Source organism: Canis lupus, chromosome 9, assembly GCF_011100685.1.
Source record: "Canis lupus familiaris isolate Mischka breed German Shepherd chromosome 9, alternate assembly UU_Cfam_GSD_1.0, whole genome shotgun sequence".
NCBI lineage: Eukaryota > Metazoa > Chordata > Mammalia > Carnivora > Canidae > Canis > Canis lupus.
The window spans coordinates 46290950-46309001 of NC_049230.1; the positions used below are offsets into that span (position 1 = coordinate 46290950).

Below are 18052 nucleotides of genomic sequence, written 5' to 3' on the forward strand. Positions count from 1 at the left end.
GGAACACACTGTTCAGTGAGAGCTGGCTTGTCCAGAACTGTGGCCTTCTTCATCCATGCATTCAATACAGACTTACTGAGTGCCTAGTAAATACTGGGCACTTTGCTAAGAGCCCCCAAACATCTCTCAATTATCTGTCTCCAACCACTTCAGTGCAGGATTCCAAACTCTAGAGTTCCACTAAAGTAGAATTTTTGCAAAGGGCCCATATGGGAGGAGGAGATAGAGGTTTCCCCCACCAATGGCCCTCAAAACCCATGAATTTTGAGATCACTGCTGAGACCTGAAAGTTTAGTTGGTTAAATGATGTAGCAGAACTCAATTTATTTTCCCCTGTGTTCTGGGGGGGCAAATCTGACCTCATATCTTCTGCCTCCCTGAGCTCCAGGTAGAACTATAACCTGGGAAAGGGGAAAAGATGCCTTTTACCTGTCACTAGCTAAGTATTTTTCCTCCATTTTTACTTGTGCAGTGTCCAATGCTTTTAAATAGTTCTATGTCTCTCTTGACCACGAGGAAAGCACATTTAGAAAGTAATCACATTATAGTGTTAGTAGCATTTCTACCCCTGAACTATTGATATTTTGAAAAAAGGACAATTATACAAAGGCTGGCACTGAACACACACAAAAATGAATCAAAGGCATCAACAAATAACATACTTTTTTAGTAAGGATGTCCCTGTTGCTCTTCAAATCATACTCCTTAGGTACCACATCTACAAGGAAGGCCCAGGCACAGACTGAAAGGATCCCGACTGTCTTGGGGACCACAGATCACCTCTGCTTCAAGCTGGAATATTCCTTCTCCGCAGAGTCCAGGAACTGACATATGCAAACACCCACCCAGTAGGACATGTCCAAGAAAGAATGGAAAGAAAAATGATGGTCCAGATGTTCTGTAACTCGCAGTGACTGCCAAATCACCAAGACCCCAAGCACCTGGGAGGGCCAGGCAACATCAGGCCCTTGCTTCCTGGTTTCAGACAGCCAGGGTTCTGTGGCTGGGTGGCGACTCTGACAGCAAGCAGACTGGCCTGGAGAGAAGCCTTCAGAAGGGCACCAGCTGACAGGACTTGGGGGCTGAACACTGAGGGCTGATTTATCACTTCCTTACTCATAAAAATGTGATTCAAACTGCTGCTGATTAGTGAAGGATTTAAATCTTTACCCTCTCCCCAACCCCCTTCCCTCTCCACCCCCGGCACAGATGCTGCTACTCAGCCACAACACCCCCTTCTTGCCACTGTCCGTGCAAGCACAGCACAGGGGCCCAGAGAAGATGACTCATGTGCTGGGAAATGGAAAAGTGCATCTTCCCACCAACCAGCCCCGCTGAGTGCTCTGCTCACCCCTCTCCCCATGGCAGCCCACACAGTGGGGTCTGGACAGCCGCCTCAACTGCACACCGGGTACTTGGCAGCACATCCGAAGAGCTCTCTGTCCTACTAGAGTGTTATATCCTATGGCCCAGGCTGTTTTTCCCTAAAACATTCTTGGAGCTTCTGACCATCTCAGCTCGTGCTTCCCTGGGCTCCAGGTGCCTCATGTAGGTGACCATCAGGACAGGGCCAGAAATGAGTAGTCTCAAGCACAGGCTTTGACATATCGTTCTAAGCTAGCAGGTCCTCATTATGACCAACCATGGATAGAAAAGAGTCCTAAAAAAAAAACCTTGGCCTCAAACGGTAGAACCACCTTTTTTCTTCTTTCTCTGTTCTCACCATCTCACCTTCCTTTTACCCATATTTTCTTAACCTTTACTTAACAGCAGCTATAAGAAAAGGATTCACTGGTGGCCTATCAAAAGGCCAAGGTATTCCTTTTCATGGAGCAGAAGCTGCTGACAACAGATGCTTCACAGGCAAGAGCTGCAGGTCCTTTACACTCACACCTCCTGAGACTACAGGTCACTTGAGGATGGAATGATATTGTGGCAGGGGCTACAGTTCTGTGACAGGCAACTCACTTTTTAATTGTTTCCTGCTGTTACAGGGAGGCAGGCAAATAAATAGGAGGGCACCACAGGAGGCCCCATCTTCTGACCAGTGAGCTTCCCACTTAGGAGAACCAGCAGAGTAATGATGAACGAATCAATCTCCCTCCCCTTTGGACTTCATAGCTCACCATGACAGCACTTCACAAACTTTATTTCCTCCTTCCTGGAAACCACTACTGCCCCTCAAGATTGCATGCTTCCTCACAGGTATTCTCAGGAATAATTAGCCAAGCTCAAAAAGGCACCTAAGTCTCTGCATCTAGACTTCTGCTGGGAATTCTAAACGCTGTAGCAGGCAGCACAAGAGGAGAGTATCCTCTAAGATTCACATATGATTGAAAACCCAGGCAGACTAGCAGAGGACTTACAGAAAGAGTCCCAGGAGGAGCTAAATTTCAAGGGAAAGTGTGGCACATACACTCATCAGAGGAGAAATCCTCCACCTTCAACACCAGTAAACTGAGGCATAACCCCCAAGTACAAATGGGAAGGGAAATAAATCAACTTCAGAGTGAGAAAAGATGCAACAAGAGAACTAGCGACAGAAAGGCCAGGTCTGTTTTACAATAGAATCTGCAGAGGATAATTTCCACTTCTTGGCATTTCAGATAACAACCTTCCAGTCCTGAGACCAAACACTCTCTGTCAATGCTCTGAAACAATTCTTTGGCAGTGTGGGCCAAATAAACACACAAAACAATGTCACCCTCATGCTACATATTTCTGTCAAGTCAAACCACATCATCCTTACCTAAGGGGGGTGGAGGGGAGGGAAGTGATCCTGGTAACATCCTTCAACAGTGACCTGGTCATCAGAACATTTAAAAATCCTGACAGTCAGCCCCTCCCTCCACCCCCCCCCCCCCATGTCAAAAAAACCCAGTGTTCAGAAAAGCATGTCAAATGGACACCAGTATAATAGCCAAATTCTAGGCCTGGTGATTTTTGTGCTTCCAGTCTGAGTCACCAAAGCTCATCAATTCACTGTTCATACTCCCTGGCAGGCTCCCACAAGGGATAGCCCATAGGGAACTAGACTTTTCCATACTGAACAAACAGGGTACATGAGTCCAGAAACAGCTATTCCCAATCCCTGCCAAGCGTATGGTCTCTGCAATGAAACATTTCAGCAATGCTTCTCCCCTGGGAGAGGCTCTGGGTCTGTAGCCTCCAAGAGGCCTTGCTGCTGGCTTTAGCATGGCCAGATGTGCAACAGCATCTCTGGGTTGCATATTAAGCTCTATACCCATGATTCCTTCCTTTCATCCCACCCAAGCACTAGAGAGTCATACAGATTTCAGAGAGTAAATTAAAAATCTGAGAAGCAATGATAGGGGTGTGTGTGTGTGTGTACACACACGCATGTGTATAAGGGGGAATGTAGTGGTATAGTAGCATTGGAAAGCAGCCAGATTCAGCTTTATCTGTGTAGATAAAGACGCCAGCCATTCCTTACCTTTCAGCTGAGAGTTGTGTACAGCAAACATGTTGATGGTCATAAGCTGCAGCATGCGGGTACTTCCAATAGGAGGTGGGCTGTGCTGCAGCAGCACCTGGAATTCCTTGAGGACTTTCTCAGCCACCGCAGGGAATGTCTCCATCCTGCAAATACAGCCAGCTCATTCAGGGAGGCACATGCCCAAGAGCGGTTGGTGAGCATACGTGCAAATTCTCACCCCACCTCACCCTGCTATTAATGCCTAGGGGATTTTCTTTCACAAACCTTCCTGGTATCCTAAGGTTGTGACCATATTTAAAAGAAAGAATTGATCAGGGATCAGAGATGGAAACAACTCAACCTGTGGATATATCACTATGAACTATTAGGCTTTGGTATGCTATTTCCTAACCCCTGGTAATCAATCACTGGATTCAAGCTGAAATCAAAGTTTCTCTCTGAAACATTCAGTTTTTGTGAATAGTGAACAAACTTCCTTAAAGCTCTACAACATACATATTCCCCAGACTCCCTGATATGAAAACTGTATTCTATAAAAAGAGGTTCATGAATCTAGAGAGTCTTCACTCAAGGCTTCTCTTCAGGAAACCAGACATAGTTCTGCTGCTATCTTTTAGGTACTATTGCACTAATTGTTCCACCTAGGGATCCCAGACTTCCCCTCAAAGAAACCTTAGACCAAGGGCCCCCATGATCTGTTTCAGTCTTTCCTGTGTTGCTGTCCTCCCTCTCACAAGTCTCTGCTCATCAGGGTCTGTATGTTTTCAGGCCAGTGGAAATCTAATGCCCTGGCCAACTGCCACTCCCAATACAGGAAGAGTCTGTAATGTAGGGAGGTAGAAATCCCGCCAGTGACCTAGGGCTCCTAAAGAGAGGTCATTCAAACCACCGCTTGCCAAATGTGGCCACTGGATCCCAAACAGTGGTGCATGCCTGGAGCTCCTCTGGCAACATGAATAAACCACAGCTCAAGTCCTCAGAAAATAAAAAGCAAATTCAAACTTGGTGCTAGAGAGAGAAACCAGGCACATGGGCCTTAGAGCCATGCTGAACAATTCATGGTCAGCAAAATATCTTTTATCCATCCTCTACCCCCATCCCCCAAACAAACAAACTCCTTGTGGTACACTGGGGGGTGGCATAAGGAACAGCTCCAGGCTGGATTAATAAATAGCTTCTGGAAAGCCACAGGAAAGGGAATCCTTCTCAAAAGATACAAAATGGTTTCAAGTCCTAAACCTTGGTTTTCACCTGAACCTTGGCCCTTCCCCCACTGAGTAGTACCCTCCCCAGGTTAGAAAAAAACTCCAGAGCTTTCTGGCATCTTAGCAATATTCCTTCCCTGCCCTTGGATGGCAACTCCTATTACTGACCTTTGGGTACCCAGGAGTCATGCCACAGTTATGGGTCATTTACAGTTTATACTCCAGTTCCCTTCTCTGCTGAGCTCCTCATTTTCATTGGCACAAAACATGCCATGCCATGTATTTTTTTTCCCCAACGTGCCATTTCAAGTGTCCCTCCACAAAAAAACAAGGAAAAAAAAAAGAGCCTTGTTTTTACTTCCAAAAGTTTCAGAACCATTAAAACTTGGTAGGTTTGGAATGGCAGAGAGTGATATGTTTGGGGCTGGAATGGATCCATTTTTCCCCATGGGCTATAACAAAGGTTTCATTTTAAATCTTGACACTGTGCAGCACTCTTTCTGGTCAGAGGTGGGGAGGGGGGCTAGCACTTCTCATTCCGAGAATAGCAGTGTTCACTCTGCTTGAAAAGCAGTCACAATGGGCAAGTTTCAGAGCCATGTGTCTCAGCGTTGAAAGGCAGTGGAGAGCCAGCACAGAACGACATGATGGAAGTGTCACATGGGACAGTCCTGCTTCGAAGCTGTGTCTGAGGAAGCCTCTTCCCTGGGATGGAAATTGACTCCAATAACTCCCCAGGTCAGACTGAAGTCTCGAATGAGCATCAGGTCAAATAGCCACATCTTTTTTTCTTTTTTTTTTAACTTAAAAAAAAAATAAAAGCTCCTCCCTTTGCCTTTCAACTAGTTCAACATGATTAAAACAAAAGAAAAATCAAATATATAAGGATAAATGTTGAATTAACTTCAATTCTGAGAAGATGAATCCACTCAGACTAAAGCAGCTTTGTTGGGCAATAACTGAGGGATACACAGATAAAAGATCCTTCCTCAGAGCTCAGTAATGGGGTTTCTGCTTCCCAGTTTTAGTGACAAAATCAGCATTCGGCCTCAAACTACCTGTAAGTAGTTTTACGTCTTTCTCTTTGCTCCACTCAATATTACAGAAGTAAAAATTATACTAAAATGGAAATAAATACAATGTAAAATTTATGTTTAAAGTTTTATAAAATTATAAAAGAAGTAACAGCAGTAGTAGCAGAGGAGGAAAGTATAAAAAGATGGTAATTTATAACCAAAAAAAAATTGAAACAGCCTCAAATGCCCAATAATCACAGATCATTAAGATGGCACATCCATAAAATTGAATATTATTTTTTAATTTTTCATTTAAACTCAAGTTAATTAACATATAGTGTATTATTAGCTTCAGAGGCAGAATTTAGTGATTCATCAGTTACATTGGAGCATATAACACCCAGTGCTCAAATTCTGTTTTTAAAAGTTGTATTAGATTTTTAATCACGTGGGGGAAAGTTCAATATATATTAAATGAAAACAAGGTAGTTTAATATCATTTGTTATGCATATTTGTAAAAATAAATTTATGATATGTATAGATAAAAAAGATAAAAATATACATCAAGTGTTAAGTGTGAAGAAGTTATCTCTGGAGAGTGAGAAGATGGGTAATTTTTTATTTCTTCTTTTGCTGGGTTTTCTTAATATTTTACAATGAGTACTGTAGATTCTGGAAGTAAGCAGATTTTCCCTACAATGAATATGTCTGGCTTTTGTATTTAAAACTTTTATAATTTTAAAAATAAATCAAGACATAAACATTGCATTTTTCACAATTCAAAGACCAAAATAAATATATCAGTCTTTGAATTCTAAGAGAACTTGAAGCTGTGCAAATAGCGTGACTAAGCAAGCAAGTAAAAACTAAAGTGGTAACTTTAACCAAGGCAATAATGGGAAGCAAAATGACTGTATTCGTCACAAATCAAGTCTCCAGGCTGCCGGTTTCCCAGTCTCTTCAGTGGAGTTCAAGCACAGGTCTGATCTGCCTCTCACCAGGAAAGCAAGCATCTGTGGGAGCTATACGGAACTCCCGACTGAATTCTCTGCCTGAGCCTGAGAGGATTCTGTCCCTATCCTTAAAAATTGCAGAAGATACAATCATTTTCAGGATAAGCCTTTTGCAGACTTAAGTGACTGCTTTCTGAAGTGATCTCTAGAGACACCTTGTCTCATTTGAATGGCAGTTTCAAGAAACCAGTCTTTCGGACAACACCAGGACCTAAACTAGGAGTGGGAGTGACTCAGACAGTGACTAACGGGACAGGACCCAACCTCTCAGATGCTGAGGAACACAGCTGGGCTAGATGACATTCTCTGCAGAAAAGAATCAGGCTTCCTAAATTTTTTCAACTTCTTCATTTTTAAAAACTGAACAAGATAGGAGAAATCCAGTAGCTAAACAAAAACAAACACAACTAAATCATGTGACAGGATACAGAGGAGAAAAAAATCATAGTGCTACAGGACATAAGGACCGGAATGGACCTTGGACATCATCTATTTAAACTGCTGATATGGAAACTGAAGCCCAAAGAGGCTTTTACTTGTTCCCTCTCGAGGTCTTATAATTAGTCAGAGGTGAAAAACAAACTCTTTCCGGCACCCAATTCCATCTTTTGCTCTGAACCTCTTTTTCACTGGACACTGAGGGAGACTTGTGTTGCATGCAGTAGGCATTCAAGTGGGTACAGACGCAATTTGGAACACCTGGCACAGAGGAGGCACAAGCCCAGAGAGCAATGCAACCCGGGGCTTTTCCCAAAAGGCAGGCGGGACAGTGGATGTGTCTTCAGCTGCTCCCCATTACAATCTCCTCACTCTTAATTCGTTTTCAACGCCTCCCACATTTCACATCTTCTCGGTAATTAGGCAACAGTCCATGTTGTTGTGTGTGGCTTGGGCTGTTTTTCTAGTCTTACAGACTACTATTACTTTTTTTTTCCCCCAATAGAAGTTACTGCTGTTTCTGCCTTCCAGAATAAATATGGGGGCTCAATTCTTTTCCCTCCAGGAGAGCACAAGAAGAATACTTACCAAGGGGCTAGAGTGCCTAGAATTTACATATATTTTCCTCATGTGAACACAACTGTAACTCATTTTTTATGAAGGTGAAACTAGACTGGCCTATGCCTTATCTTTTTGCCAATAGAATATGCTATATGCAGGAATGGAAGATGTCCTGGACCACAGCAAACCACTTCTGACAAATGAGATTATCTATTCCTTTTTAAAGCCTTCCAGAGAAGAAAATTCCCAAACATGTTCCCTCTGTGAAATTTTCTTACACCTATCCCAAAATCTCTTTAGCTATAATATAAGCCTATTTTCTCTTGCTGTCATTCTATAGAAATAAAAACTATCTGGTTGACTCTTTTAAACACAGGGTACCACACATGGTACCTCTAAAGAGACCTTTTTTTAACCTTAATTTCTTGTTCTTGTGTGTCTAAGATTTTATTTTTAAGCAATCTCTATACCCAGGATGGGGCTTGAACCTACAACCCTGAGATCAAGAGTTGCACGCCCCCCCCCCCCCAACTGAGTCAGCCAGGTGCCCCTTATCTTAATTTTAAGATTAATTTTTCCTCTCAGAAATAATTTTCTAGCTTTTTAGTCATTATTGTGGTTCTTTCCCAAAGTTCCTCCAAAATCTATGTATCTATGTGAATTTTTAAAGGGAACAAAAGTAAGATTCTACCTAATACTTAAACTTGACAAAAATATATTGTAAATATTTCCACATTCTAGACCAAGTTTATAACTTCTTTAGCCCCCCAAATCTCTAAAAGAACAGTAGTTCCCAATGCAGAGCAATTTTGCCTCCCAGGGAACATTTGGCATTGTCTGATGACATTTGTAATTGTCATGACTGGTAAGGAGAGGAAGGGATACTACAGGCATGTAGTGTGTGGAAGCCTGGGATGCTGTTAAACATCCTACAAAGCACAGGACAGCCTCCAACAACAAAGAATGATTAAGGCTCAAAAATACCAATGATATAACGGTAGAAAAATACTGACTCAGAATACCACAGTACGTGAAAATGGACAGAACACAGGAAAAGGAAAAAAGGAGAGAAATACAGAGTAGAAAGGCAGGAAGGTAGTAAGAAAGATTTTTTTTTTGAGAGAAAAAATGAGAAAATTATGATAAAAATCTGAGAAAAAAGATGATAAAAAAAGGAGCCATAGTTCCTATTTTAAGCGCAGCATAATAGTTGTTTCTTGCTGTGATGTGATTATATGAAATGACATTGATATTACCTTGCCCATCTTGTAACTTCAGCTTTACATGACCCACTAGTGATTGGCCTGGGTCTACTATAACCTACTAGAACACTAGATCCTTCTTTCTAGTCTTTCATAGTCTATCCATTTCTTGTAATGATTTACTCATTCATACAGCAAATATTTTACTGAGTACCTACTGTGTGCCAGGCACTAGGGATACAATAGTGTATCTATTTTTAGTTTATCTATTTTAGTTTATCCATTTTTACTCAAAATAGGAACTATTTTGAGTAAAAACTCCAGGGCAGAGCTTACAGGGAGGGTGGGGAGAAGGGAGAAGCTACTGACACACCTGATTTCCTTTCCCCAAGTTAGTTACTTTACACTTAGTTCTCCTAATAGAGATGCATCAGTTGGCACTACTTCAAGTTTCCCAAGCGATTTCAAAATCAAGACTACCCCTGTGCTAGCCATCACTGTCACTCTTGCCCAGGCTGATGACAAATGAGTATGTACTAAGCATGCTTTCTGGTTCATCATCCATGGAACAGGGATTCCTGAAGGACAAAGCCTTTTAGCTTCTCCCACTAAGGAAACCTTCTAGAGCATTACAGATAGAAGGCTATGACAGAAGGTGAGGGAAACACTAACAACAATCTATAATCCAAAAGATATCACCTTCAAGTGTAGCTCATGATAAAACCTCCAACTGAGAAAATATGAAAACACAGTAGAAGCCCTATCAGAGAGTACTGCCACTTATTCATCTCCTAGACTACAGAAGCATTAGCATACACCTCTATTGTGGTGTGCAAGCATTCATCAGGCTATAAGATCAATCACTAGTTTTATACAGTGAGGAAAAACTCTGATCCACCAAAACATGATCTTGTTTGATACATCAAAACATCATCTTTCTAGGGATTTAATGGGAAGTAACAGGGTTTTGCACATACCACCTTCCCTGAGATTTCTATGTAAATCCATGGCGGATGGGGAACCAAAGAAACCTCTTAGCATTAAGAGATCAGCAATACGGTGCAGGAACCTGAGCAGAGGAGAAAGGAGTATAGTTCAGAAGAAAGAGAAAATGTTACTCTTCACTTTAAGGGACAATTAGTGGATACCATTCTCCCCAAGGAGGACTCCTGGCAGCTGTAACCAGGGACTGAGTATGACTTCCTTAAGGAGCTCACTAGGGGCTGAGCTGGAAGGCAGAGGAAAGAGAAACCAAAGCGATTAGAAGGGGGGGGGGGGGGTGTTTAAAAAGGGGCTTTAGTAGAGAAAGAAGAGACAGACAGATGCGGAATAGTATTTCCCAAACTTCACGAGCAGAGTGAGTGAAGAGAAGGTGGAGGCCTCTAAGAATTCACACCCTGTGCCCTCAGTTACAAACACAGTCTAGTTGCTAACAATATTAAATTCCAAAATGACTTGTAATGTAGGAAAATAAAATAAACATCCTGCACACTTACCCAATCCGGGTAAACAGCTTCCCATGGGCATGGAGAAAACTGAGGATGAACCTTTTGTTCAGCTGCATGGGAAAAAGAGAGAGGAGAAAACAATTAAACTTTCCCCAGTTTCCTGTTACTGAACAGAGTCCCTAGTGACACAATAACCTGGCCAGGGTCTAAGGGGTGGGCACTAGAGATGGGAACCAAATGAACATGCCCAAAGTCTCACACAGACCCAGGGCACATGCCCAACAGCAGCTGATCAGCTGAGCCAACATGACGGCAGGCTCGGTGAGTGGACAGCACCCTCTGCTGGCAGTGGTGTCTGTGTACAGGGAATGAAGTGATGGCAGCTCTCTGATCCAGGAGTCAGTCATTCTGGCCCCACAATGATGGAAATGAAACAGAGATAAAGATAGGGAAAATACTTTAATTTTGTAAGTCCCTAATCTTATTTATAAGCTATTTTTCTACCTACCCAAGAAAGCAGGACTATTGTAACCACCAATAAAGTAACTCAGCACTAGCTAACTCATCAAATTGTACTTCTCCAGCTTTTAGGACAAAAATTCAAGCTCTACAGCAGCCCCGATGGCTCAGCGGTTTAGCGCTGCCTTCAGCCGAGGGCGTGATCCTGGAGACCTGGGATCAAGTCCCACGTCGGGCTCCCTACATGGAGCCTGCTTCTCCCTCTGCCTGTGTTTCTGCCTCTCTCTCTTTTTCTGTGTCTCTCATGAATAAATAAATAAATCTTTTTAAAAAATTATTAAAAAAAAATTCAAGCTCTAGGTCTAGAGCTGAAAATTCAAAAGTCTACAGGGACCAGGTACAAAATAGGCTACCAGAGACAGTAGTGCTCACTGCTTGTTCCACTCTAGTTCTGCTCTTCGGAAGCCTAGAGACCATCATCTCTTCTCCCCTTCCTCTTTTAAAGAAAAGCCAAAAGCTAGGTTTTATGCGAAACCGTCTCTCTGCCTTTTAAATGTTGGCTACAAATGGAAAAAATTTAGACATTAGGCAAGCCAAAAACACGCATTTCCCAGCCACATCTAGCTCATGAGCTACCAAATTTAAAATCTTCAGTTCAAGGTTCCAGAAAATGCTTCTATCAAAACCAAGGGGAAAGATTCCTCTGATCAAACCAAAGGGGGGGCGGGGGGAGGAATTCAACTAAAAAAAAAGTGGAGGTAATCTAAAGACCAAACCTTGTTGTCACCTTCTCCAGTTTCCTAGAACCAAAATGCTCAGGGCCCTCTAGCCAAATAGAAAGAGGAGTCAAGTATCTTGATCTCAGGGGAGTGCTCAGAGCAAGGAATAGGCCAGAAACCCTGGATACTTTGCCCAACAGGACAAACTCTTCTGGTTTACACTCTTGCAAAAGAGAACACCAATTAAATCATGGCAGCTCTATGTATTTCATATGGAAACTAGGTGTGGGTAAAGAAATGTATTCATACCTCACCATAACTTCAACAGCAAACTCTATACAAGCTTTAGTCTCTTTTCTTGCTTAAATTATATTTAATCAGCAATAATAGATCGAGCATTGATTCACATAGCAAAAAAGCTTAAGGTACTTCATTGATGGTAACCTGTCTCTACAGTGAGGTGACTCTTGACCAGGGACACTGGGTTCCATGAAAAGAAGGAAAATTGCTGGAAAACAAAGGAACCGCTGTGAAATAAACTGCCAATGACCATATCACTGTTAGTGGCAAAACCTGGGCTAGAATGCAAGTTTCTAGCTCCACTAGTAAAGGAAGGTGGCGAAAAACATGGACTTTATCAAACCCCTGCCATTTACCTGCTGTAGAATATCAGGCAACTGATCTAACCTCCCTAAGTTTTTCTTTCTACACAACAGAAAGAAATAACAGCACCTATATGTTAATGGATTGGTGTATGACATAAGGCAAGTAAAAACATGCCTGACATGCTATAAACACTCAGCTCTTAGCTGAACATTCTCTCTCCCAATGAATGACAAAGCAAGTGGTAAAATGTTAACAACTGAAGAATCTGGGTAAAGGATATGCAGAATTCCTTGGATTATTACAACTTTTCTATAGATATAAAATTTTTCCAAGATAAAAATGTAAAATAAAATAAAAAGGTAAAAATGTATTATCTTCTCTCTCTATTCCTATTTTTGCTCAATTATCCCTTTCTCACAGCTGAGAATAACCAGGAGGAATGCTGGTTATACTTACACATATAGGGTACTCTGGTAGGCACAGAACGATACTAACTCCCCTCATCCAAGCTAATTACCATTCTCTAAGGCCCAAGGCAGCTCAGAAATTTAAACAGTTTAAACCAGCAAATGAAGAATTAGAACTGGAACCGAGGTATTCCAATTTCAAAAAAAGTTTTTCTTCCCCTGTACTACAAGTATCTCAGGAAGAGAACTGATGAGACCATACATAAAGGAAGGGATAATGAGGGAGTAAGAGTAACTAAAAAGCACTTCAGTTTTACTTTTAAGTTTTCCCATGAGGTAGGAAACTCATACTGTACAACCCACAATATCTCTTTGGTTAAAATTAAGAGCACTGAGAAGCTTTCTTAATACTGTGGTTCTATCAGGGAGCTTGGTTGGCTCAGCAGGGTGGGCTTCCACTCTTGATTTTGGCTCAGGCCAGGATCTCAAGATCGTGGAATCAAGCCCTGCATCAGGCTCTATGCTCAGCATGGAGTCTGCTGGAGATTCTTTCTCTCCCTCTCCCTCTGTGCCTCCTCCCAGCTCAACCTCTAAATAAACAGTCTTAAAAAAAAAATACTGTAGTTCTATCCATATTTCCCAAATACCCTTCACTTAGGGCAATAAATGAAGTCCACTTAACTACCTCAGTTTATATTTGTCATTATTATATTTCAACTGTATTTAGCAGAATGTGGATTTCAATGCATTGTTTTTCAACTAGTGAAAGTGAAGGAAATCTTAGGGAACTTTTTCAAACTGTACACACATTCTCCCTGACCTTGGTTAGTAAGAACCACTGTTTTATTTTTAGTCTGAAAGTATCTGTCACTCTAAACATAGTTTCTCTTTAAAGTCATCAACAATACTTCAAGTCAGAAAAAAGTTAAAAATGCAGATACACAATAGAGAGAGGTAAGGCCTATTCTATTGAAGAAAGAGATTTATTCTACATTGATCAAATGGGCCTAAGCAACACTGCATGTAAGAATATGAAGTCAGCTAGTACTCCAGGAAAATTTTTGGAAAACAACTGATACCAAGTCCATAGTAGGAAAGTTTTAGTCTAAGCTTCCTCCCTCTCTAACACATCACCCGGTAACGGCTTCCATTTTGGCAACTTTTGGTTCTTAACAATACAATGGTCTCACTAGGGTACAGAAAGAAATGTTACTCTTTGAATGGTGAGACTATCTGCCTCCAGATCTTCCTCACATATTTACATACTGTTCACCAAAAACTAAAAATGCTTCTTGGGTATACCCTGACAGCCAATATGAGAGTTATTAAGGCTCTTGACTCTTCAGTTCAAGTCCAAAATCAATTCACAATGGACTTTTATAAACCACATTGAGTCTTTTATAAACCATCTAAAGCAATGACCCAAAAAGACACTAATGGCAATAGCTAGATGGGTAGGTCTCTGGATCCTCACAATAAAGTCTATCCTGCCATTAACTATGGAATTATGAGTGAAATGGTGTGGGTTGTTACTCAACTATAAAATTAGAATCTCCACCGCCGGGATCCCTGGGTGGCGCAGTGGTTTGGCGCCTGCCTTTGGCCCAGGGCGCGATCCTGGAGACCCTGGATCGAATCCCACATCGGGCTCCCGGTGCATGGAGCCTGCTTCTCCCTCTGCCTGTGTCTCTGCCTCTCTCTCTCTCTGATGACTATCATAAAATAAATAAAATTAAAAAAAAAATCTCCACCGCCATCTAACTCAAGAGCTTAAAAAGAATAAAACAAAATAATACAAAGTAAAGCATTCTGAGGAGTAAATATTTTATGTAAGCCCTGGTTAACTGTCAGCCAGAACTGCCTAAGTACTTTGTGAACTATGGAGCAAAGAAGAAGCTGCTTAGAGGCAGCAATACAACACAGGAAGTAAGAATTCCAAAATATGCCCAATTTCAATTCCTAAACAGCTGCTCCTCCTTCTGAATACCTGTGTGGAAAATTGAATTTCTGAGAAGTGAATCATTTTAAAGATAGTAAGAGTACTCAGTACTAAAAGAAATGCCAGTGTGCATTTTTACAGTGTTGTGGGGAGCATAAATTATCATTCTCTTAATTTATCCATGTGGAGCACCTCTACAGATATGCCAAATATTAAAAAAACAAACAACAACAAAAAAACCCATAACTTTGTTATGTTTTAAAAAGGGGGATCTATTCTCTTAGATAGGAGCCGACATAGGTGGAAACCCAAATTTCAATGGTACCAGGACTTTCAGAGCATGCAACCAAAGCCCATCTACCATCTCCATAAAGCACTGAGATCATAGGGTACAGGAAAATGTGAGCACAGAGGTGATGCTGTACACTTTCATCCCTGTGCTCCTCCTATCCCAGGCATGATCAAGAACAAACCAACAAGACGGGATCAGCAGTGCCAAGGAACTTGTCCAAAAACAAAAGATAAATAATATGCCAACTTGCCAACTTCCCATTTATGCTCCAAATCCTAAGACAAGGCCCACTGGCTATGAAGGTATCAGGAGACATTATGTTTCCCTTATTGTTACTATCCCTCAATCAGGAAAGTCTTTGAAGGTAAGATCTAAGGAGAAGACAAAGTGAGGAAAGGGGGCCTGGCACATAAATGTGGAAGTCTATCAGTAAGTCAGTAATGCAATACTCATTTAGTAAAGGTAAAAATTATTCATGGGGTGTCTGGGTGGCTCATTTAAACATCTGCTTTTGGCTCGGGTTGTGATCTTGGGGTCCTGAAACCCACGCTGAACTCCCTGTTCAGTGGGGAGTCAGCTTCTCCTTCTCCCCCTGCCCCTCCTGGCTGCTTGTGCATGAGCGCTCCCTGTCTCAAATAAATAAATTTAATTAATTATTCAGTAGGACTTTCAGTATTCCTCCTTCCAGGATACACATAAAGAAAGAAGTATAGGCAAGCCAGGTAGCGCGACTTAAATGTCTCATAGGAAGACAGAGCAAATTCAAAATCAATCCTTCCATTTCTTACCTGGACCAAACCAAGGCTGAGGTAGAGTAGGGACACTGATTACTTGTCACCTTTAGTTTCTCCACCCCTGAACTATTCTGGGCAAAATGACAGCTCAATTAGTTCTAATTCAGCACAAATTCCACGTAGAGATGTCCTACTTAGACAGCTGGATCTGAGCCATGTGAATTCAAGTGTAAAATATGTCTCTTAAAACCACCTCTTCCATACCCCTTGAAATAATGGCTCTCATTCTCACACTGCAGCTTAGTGCTGCCTCAACAAAGTCTTACTTACGTTAAAGCAATTTACTTGCTATTACTTTATTATCTCTCTTTAAAGCAGGGAGACTGGAGGGAAATTAGGCTAAATGTCAAATCAGCAGTCAGCTCCAGAAAACCCAGCCAACAAGCAGAGAGACAGCAGAACTTAGAGTGCCCAGCTGGCTCTCAGGAGGGAAATTGGCACTAGATATAAGGAAAAGAAGGAACCCCACTCTTTCTCTTCAATGAGGTGATGAAACGGTTTGGTGGCACCAGTCTTACAGCAGACACAGACATGCAGACCTTTGTGAAGACCCTAATGGGAAAGACCATCACCCTCGAGGTCGGGCCCAGTGACACCATTGAAAATATCAAAAATCCAAGCGAAAACCCAAAACAAGGAGGGCATCTTGCCCAACTAGCATCTCATTTTTTTGCGGGCAAACAGCTGGACGATGGCCACACTCTCAGACCACAATATCTAGAAAGTGCCCCCTGCACTTGGTGCTTCGTCTGTGAGGTTGTATCATTGAGCCATCCTCCACTAGCTGGCCCAGATATAGAACTGCTACAAAACGATCTACCATGAATGCTATGCTCACCTGCCACAAGAAGTATGGCCACACCAACAATCTACGCCCCAAGAAGGTCAAATAAGGCCCTTCCACCAGCTCTTCCTTTGCCCCCAGGGAGGACTTCTGCTGAGCCCCAAAGCCCTAGGGCCTCGATAAAGTTTCCCTTTCAAAAAAAAAAAAAAAAAAAAGGAAAGAAGGAACGCTGAGTTTGTGACTAATCTGCACTTCAGCATCCGTAAAGTTCTATTGAAACACAGCCACACTCGCTTGTTTGTTTTTTTTTTTAATTTTTATTTATTTAGGATAGTCACAGAGAGAGAGAGAGAGAGAGAGGCAGAGACACAGGCAGAGGGAGAAGCAGGCTCCATGCACCGGGAGCCCGACGTGGGATTCGATCCAGGGTCTCCAGGATCGCGCCCTGGGCCAAAGGCAGGCGCTAAACCGCTGCGCCACCCAGGGATCCCGCACACTCGCTTGTTTACATCTTGCCTGTGGCTACTCCTACAATGGCAAGGTGAATAATTTCAGTAGAGGATATAGCCCCCAAATAGTAAAATATATACTATCTGGCCCTTTACAGAAAAAGTCTGCTGATCCCTTGCCTAGATTTATATAACTCTAGGGTCTCAAAATATTTTTCTATCTGCACAATACTTGAGGGCTACCACACACATGTATTGGAAACAGCAATGATTCTCATGGGCTGACAAGTGAAGAAGGGTAGTGAGGAGGAGGGAATCACCAGTCTACAGTCAGTGTTCCTTCCAATTCTAAAAAGCCCACAAATGTATGATTCTAACTAAATCTAACCTTTCCTGCCAGCTTTTGAATAAGCACCATTCTATTCTATGATAGCAAAAAACTCACCAAATGCCAAAAGAGTGTTCTCAAAGCTTTTGAACTCAAATGCCCCAAAGGCAACAAAGAAACATAAATGGGGCCCTCCAGTTTTCTACCTTCGATGCCACTATGGGGCTAAGTAGCCAAGTGGAAAGAGAACATATCTAAAGCCAATAAAGTTTTTACTTAGGCCAGAGGGCCCCTGGACACTTTCCAAAACATCCATAATCGAGGGAAAGTGCCAGATTAAGGTTTATGAATCCCTGTGCTATGGTCTGACAATCCATAACAACCAGCTCAAAAGTGCCACCAGCCTGTTATCTAAAGGTATACAGAGAAAGAGAGAAAGTTCAGCCAAAGGGCAGCACTGTTGCTCTGACTGGGCTACTTTCTGAATGACTCTTCTTTCTGATTCATCTCTCTCAGTGCCTGGGAACTCTCATGCCCATCCACCCGAAAAGTAGGTGAGCTGGGACACCCTGTGCCTGCACTGCACAAAGTGAGAGACAAGAGGAAATGGCTGAAGCTCCCACTGAGTGATCAGGTGGGCACCCAGAAAAATAGTTCTCCAAAGGCACATACACAAGCTCAGCCCATCTTACAAATGAATGGGTTGACAGAGTGTGAGGGTGCTAAAGTCATTTATTCATCCAACAAAAACTAACTGGCACCTTCTATGTACATGACACTACACAAACCAAGAACAGAGGCAGAGATGATCCCCGCTCTGTGGGTGACATTAATAAAGTACCATAATTAGGGACATACAGGATGCTCTGTATTTCCATAGCAGGGGCATCAGAGATAGCAGAGGAAGAGATCTTTGAGTTGAAACCTGAATGCT

At 42.2% G+C, this 18052-nt stretch overlaps 1 protein-coding gene across 8 annotated transcripts in view; it reads right to left on the reverse strand.

The window, feature by feature from the left end:
• The window catches only part of SMG6 (SMG6 nonsense mediated mRNA decay factor), a 243419-nt gene that overhangs the window by 180677 nt on the left and 44690 nt on the right, over positions 1-18052 (reverse strand). For all 8 annotated transcript variants that reach the window (XR_005364773.1, XR_005364774.1, XM_038548499.1 and 5 more), the window contains exons 9-10: positions 10390-10451; positions 3455-3600 (exon numbers count right to left, since the gene is read on the reverse strand). Coding sequence is in view for 6 of the 8 variants with exons in the window: in XM_038548499.1 (XP_038404427.1) it covers positions 3455-3600; positions 10390-10451 (208 nt within the window). In the remaining 2 variants the exon portion in view is untranslated. The remainder of the gene's footprint in view (positions 1-3454; positions 3601-10389; positions 10452-18052) is intronic.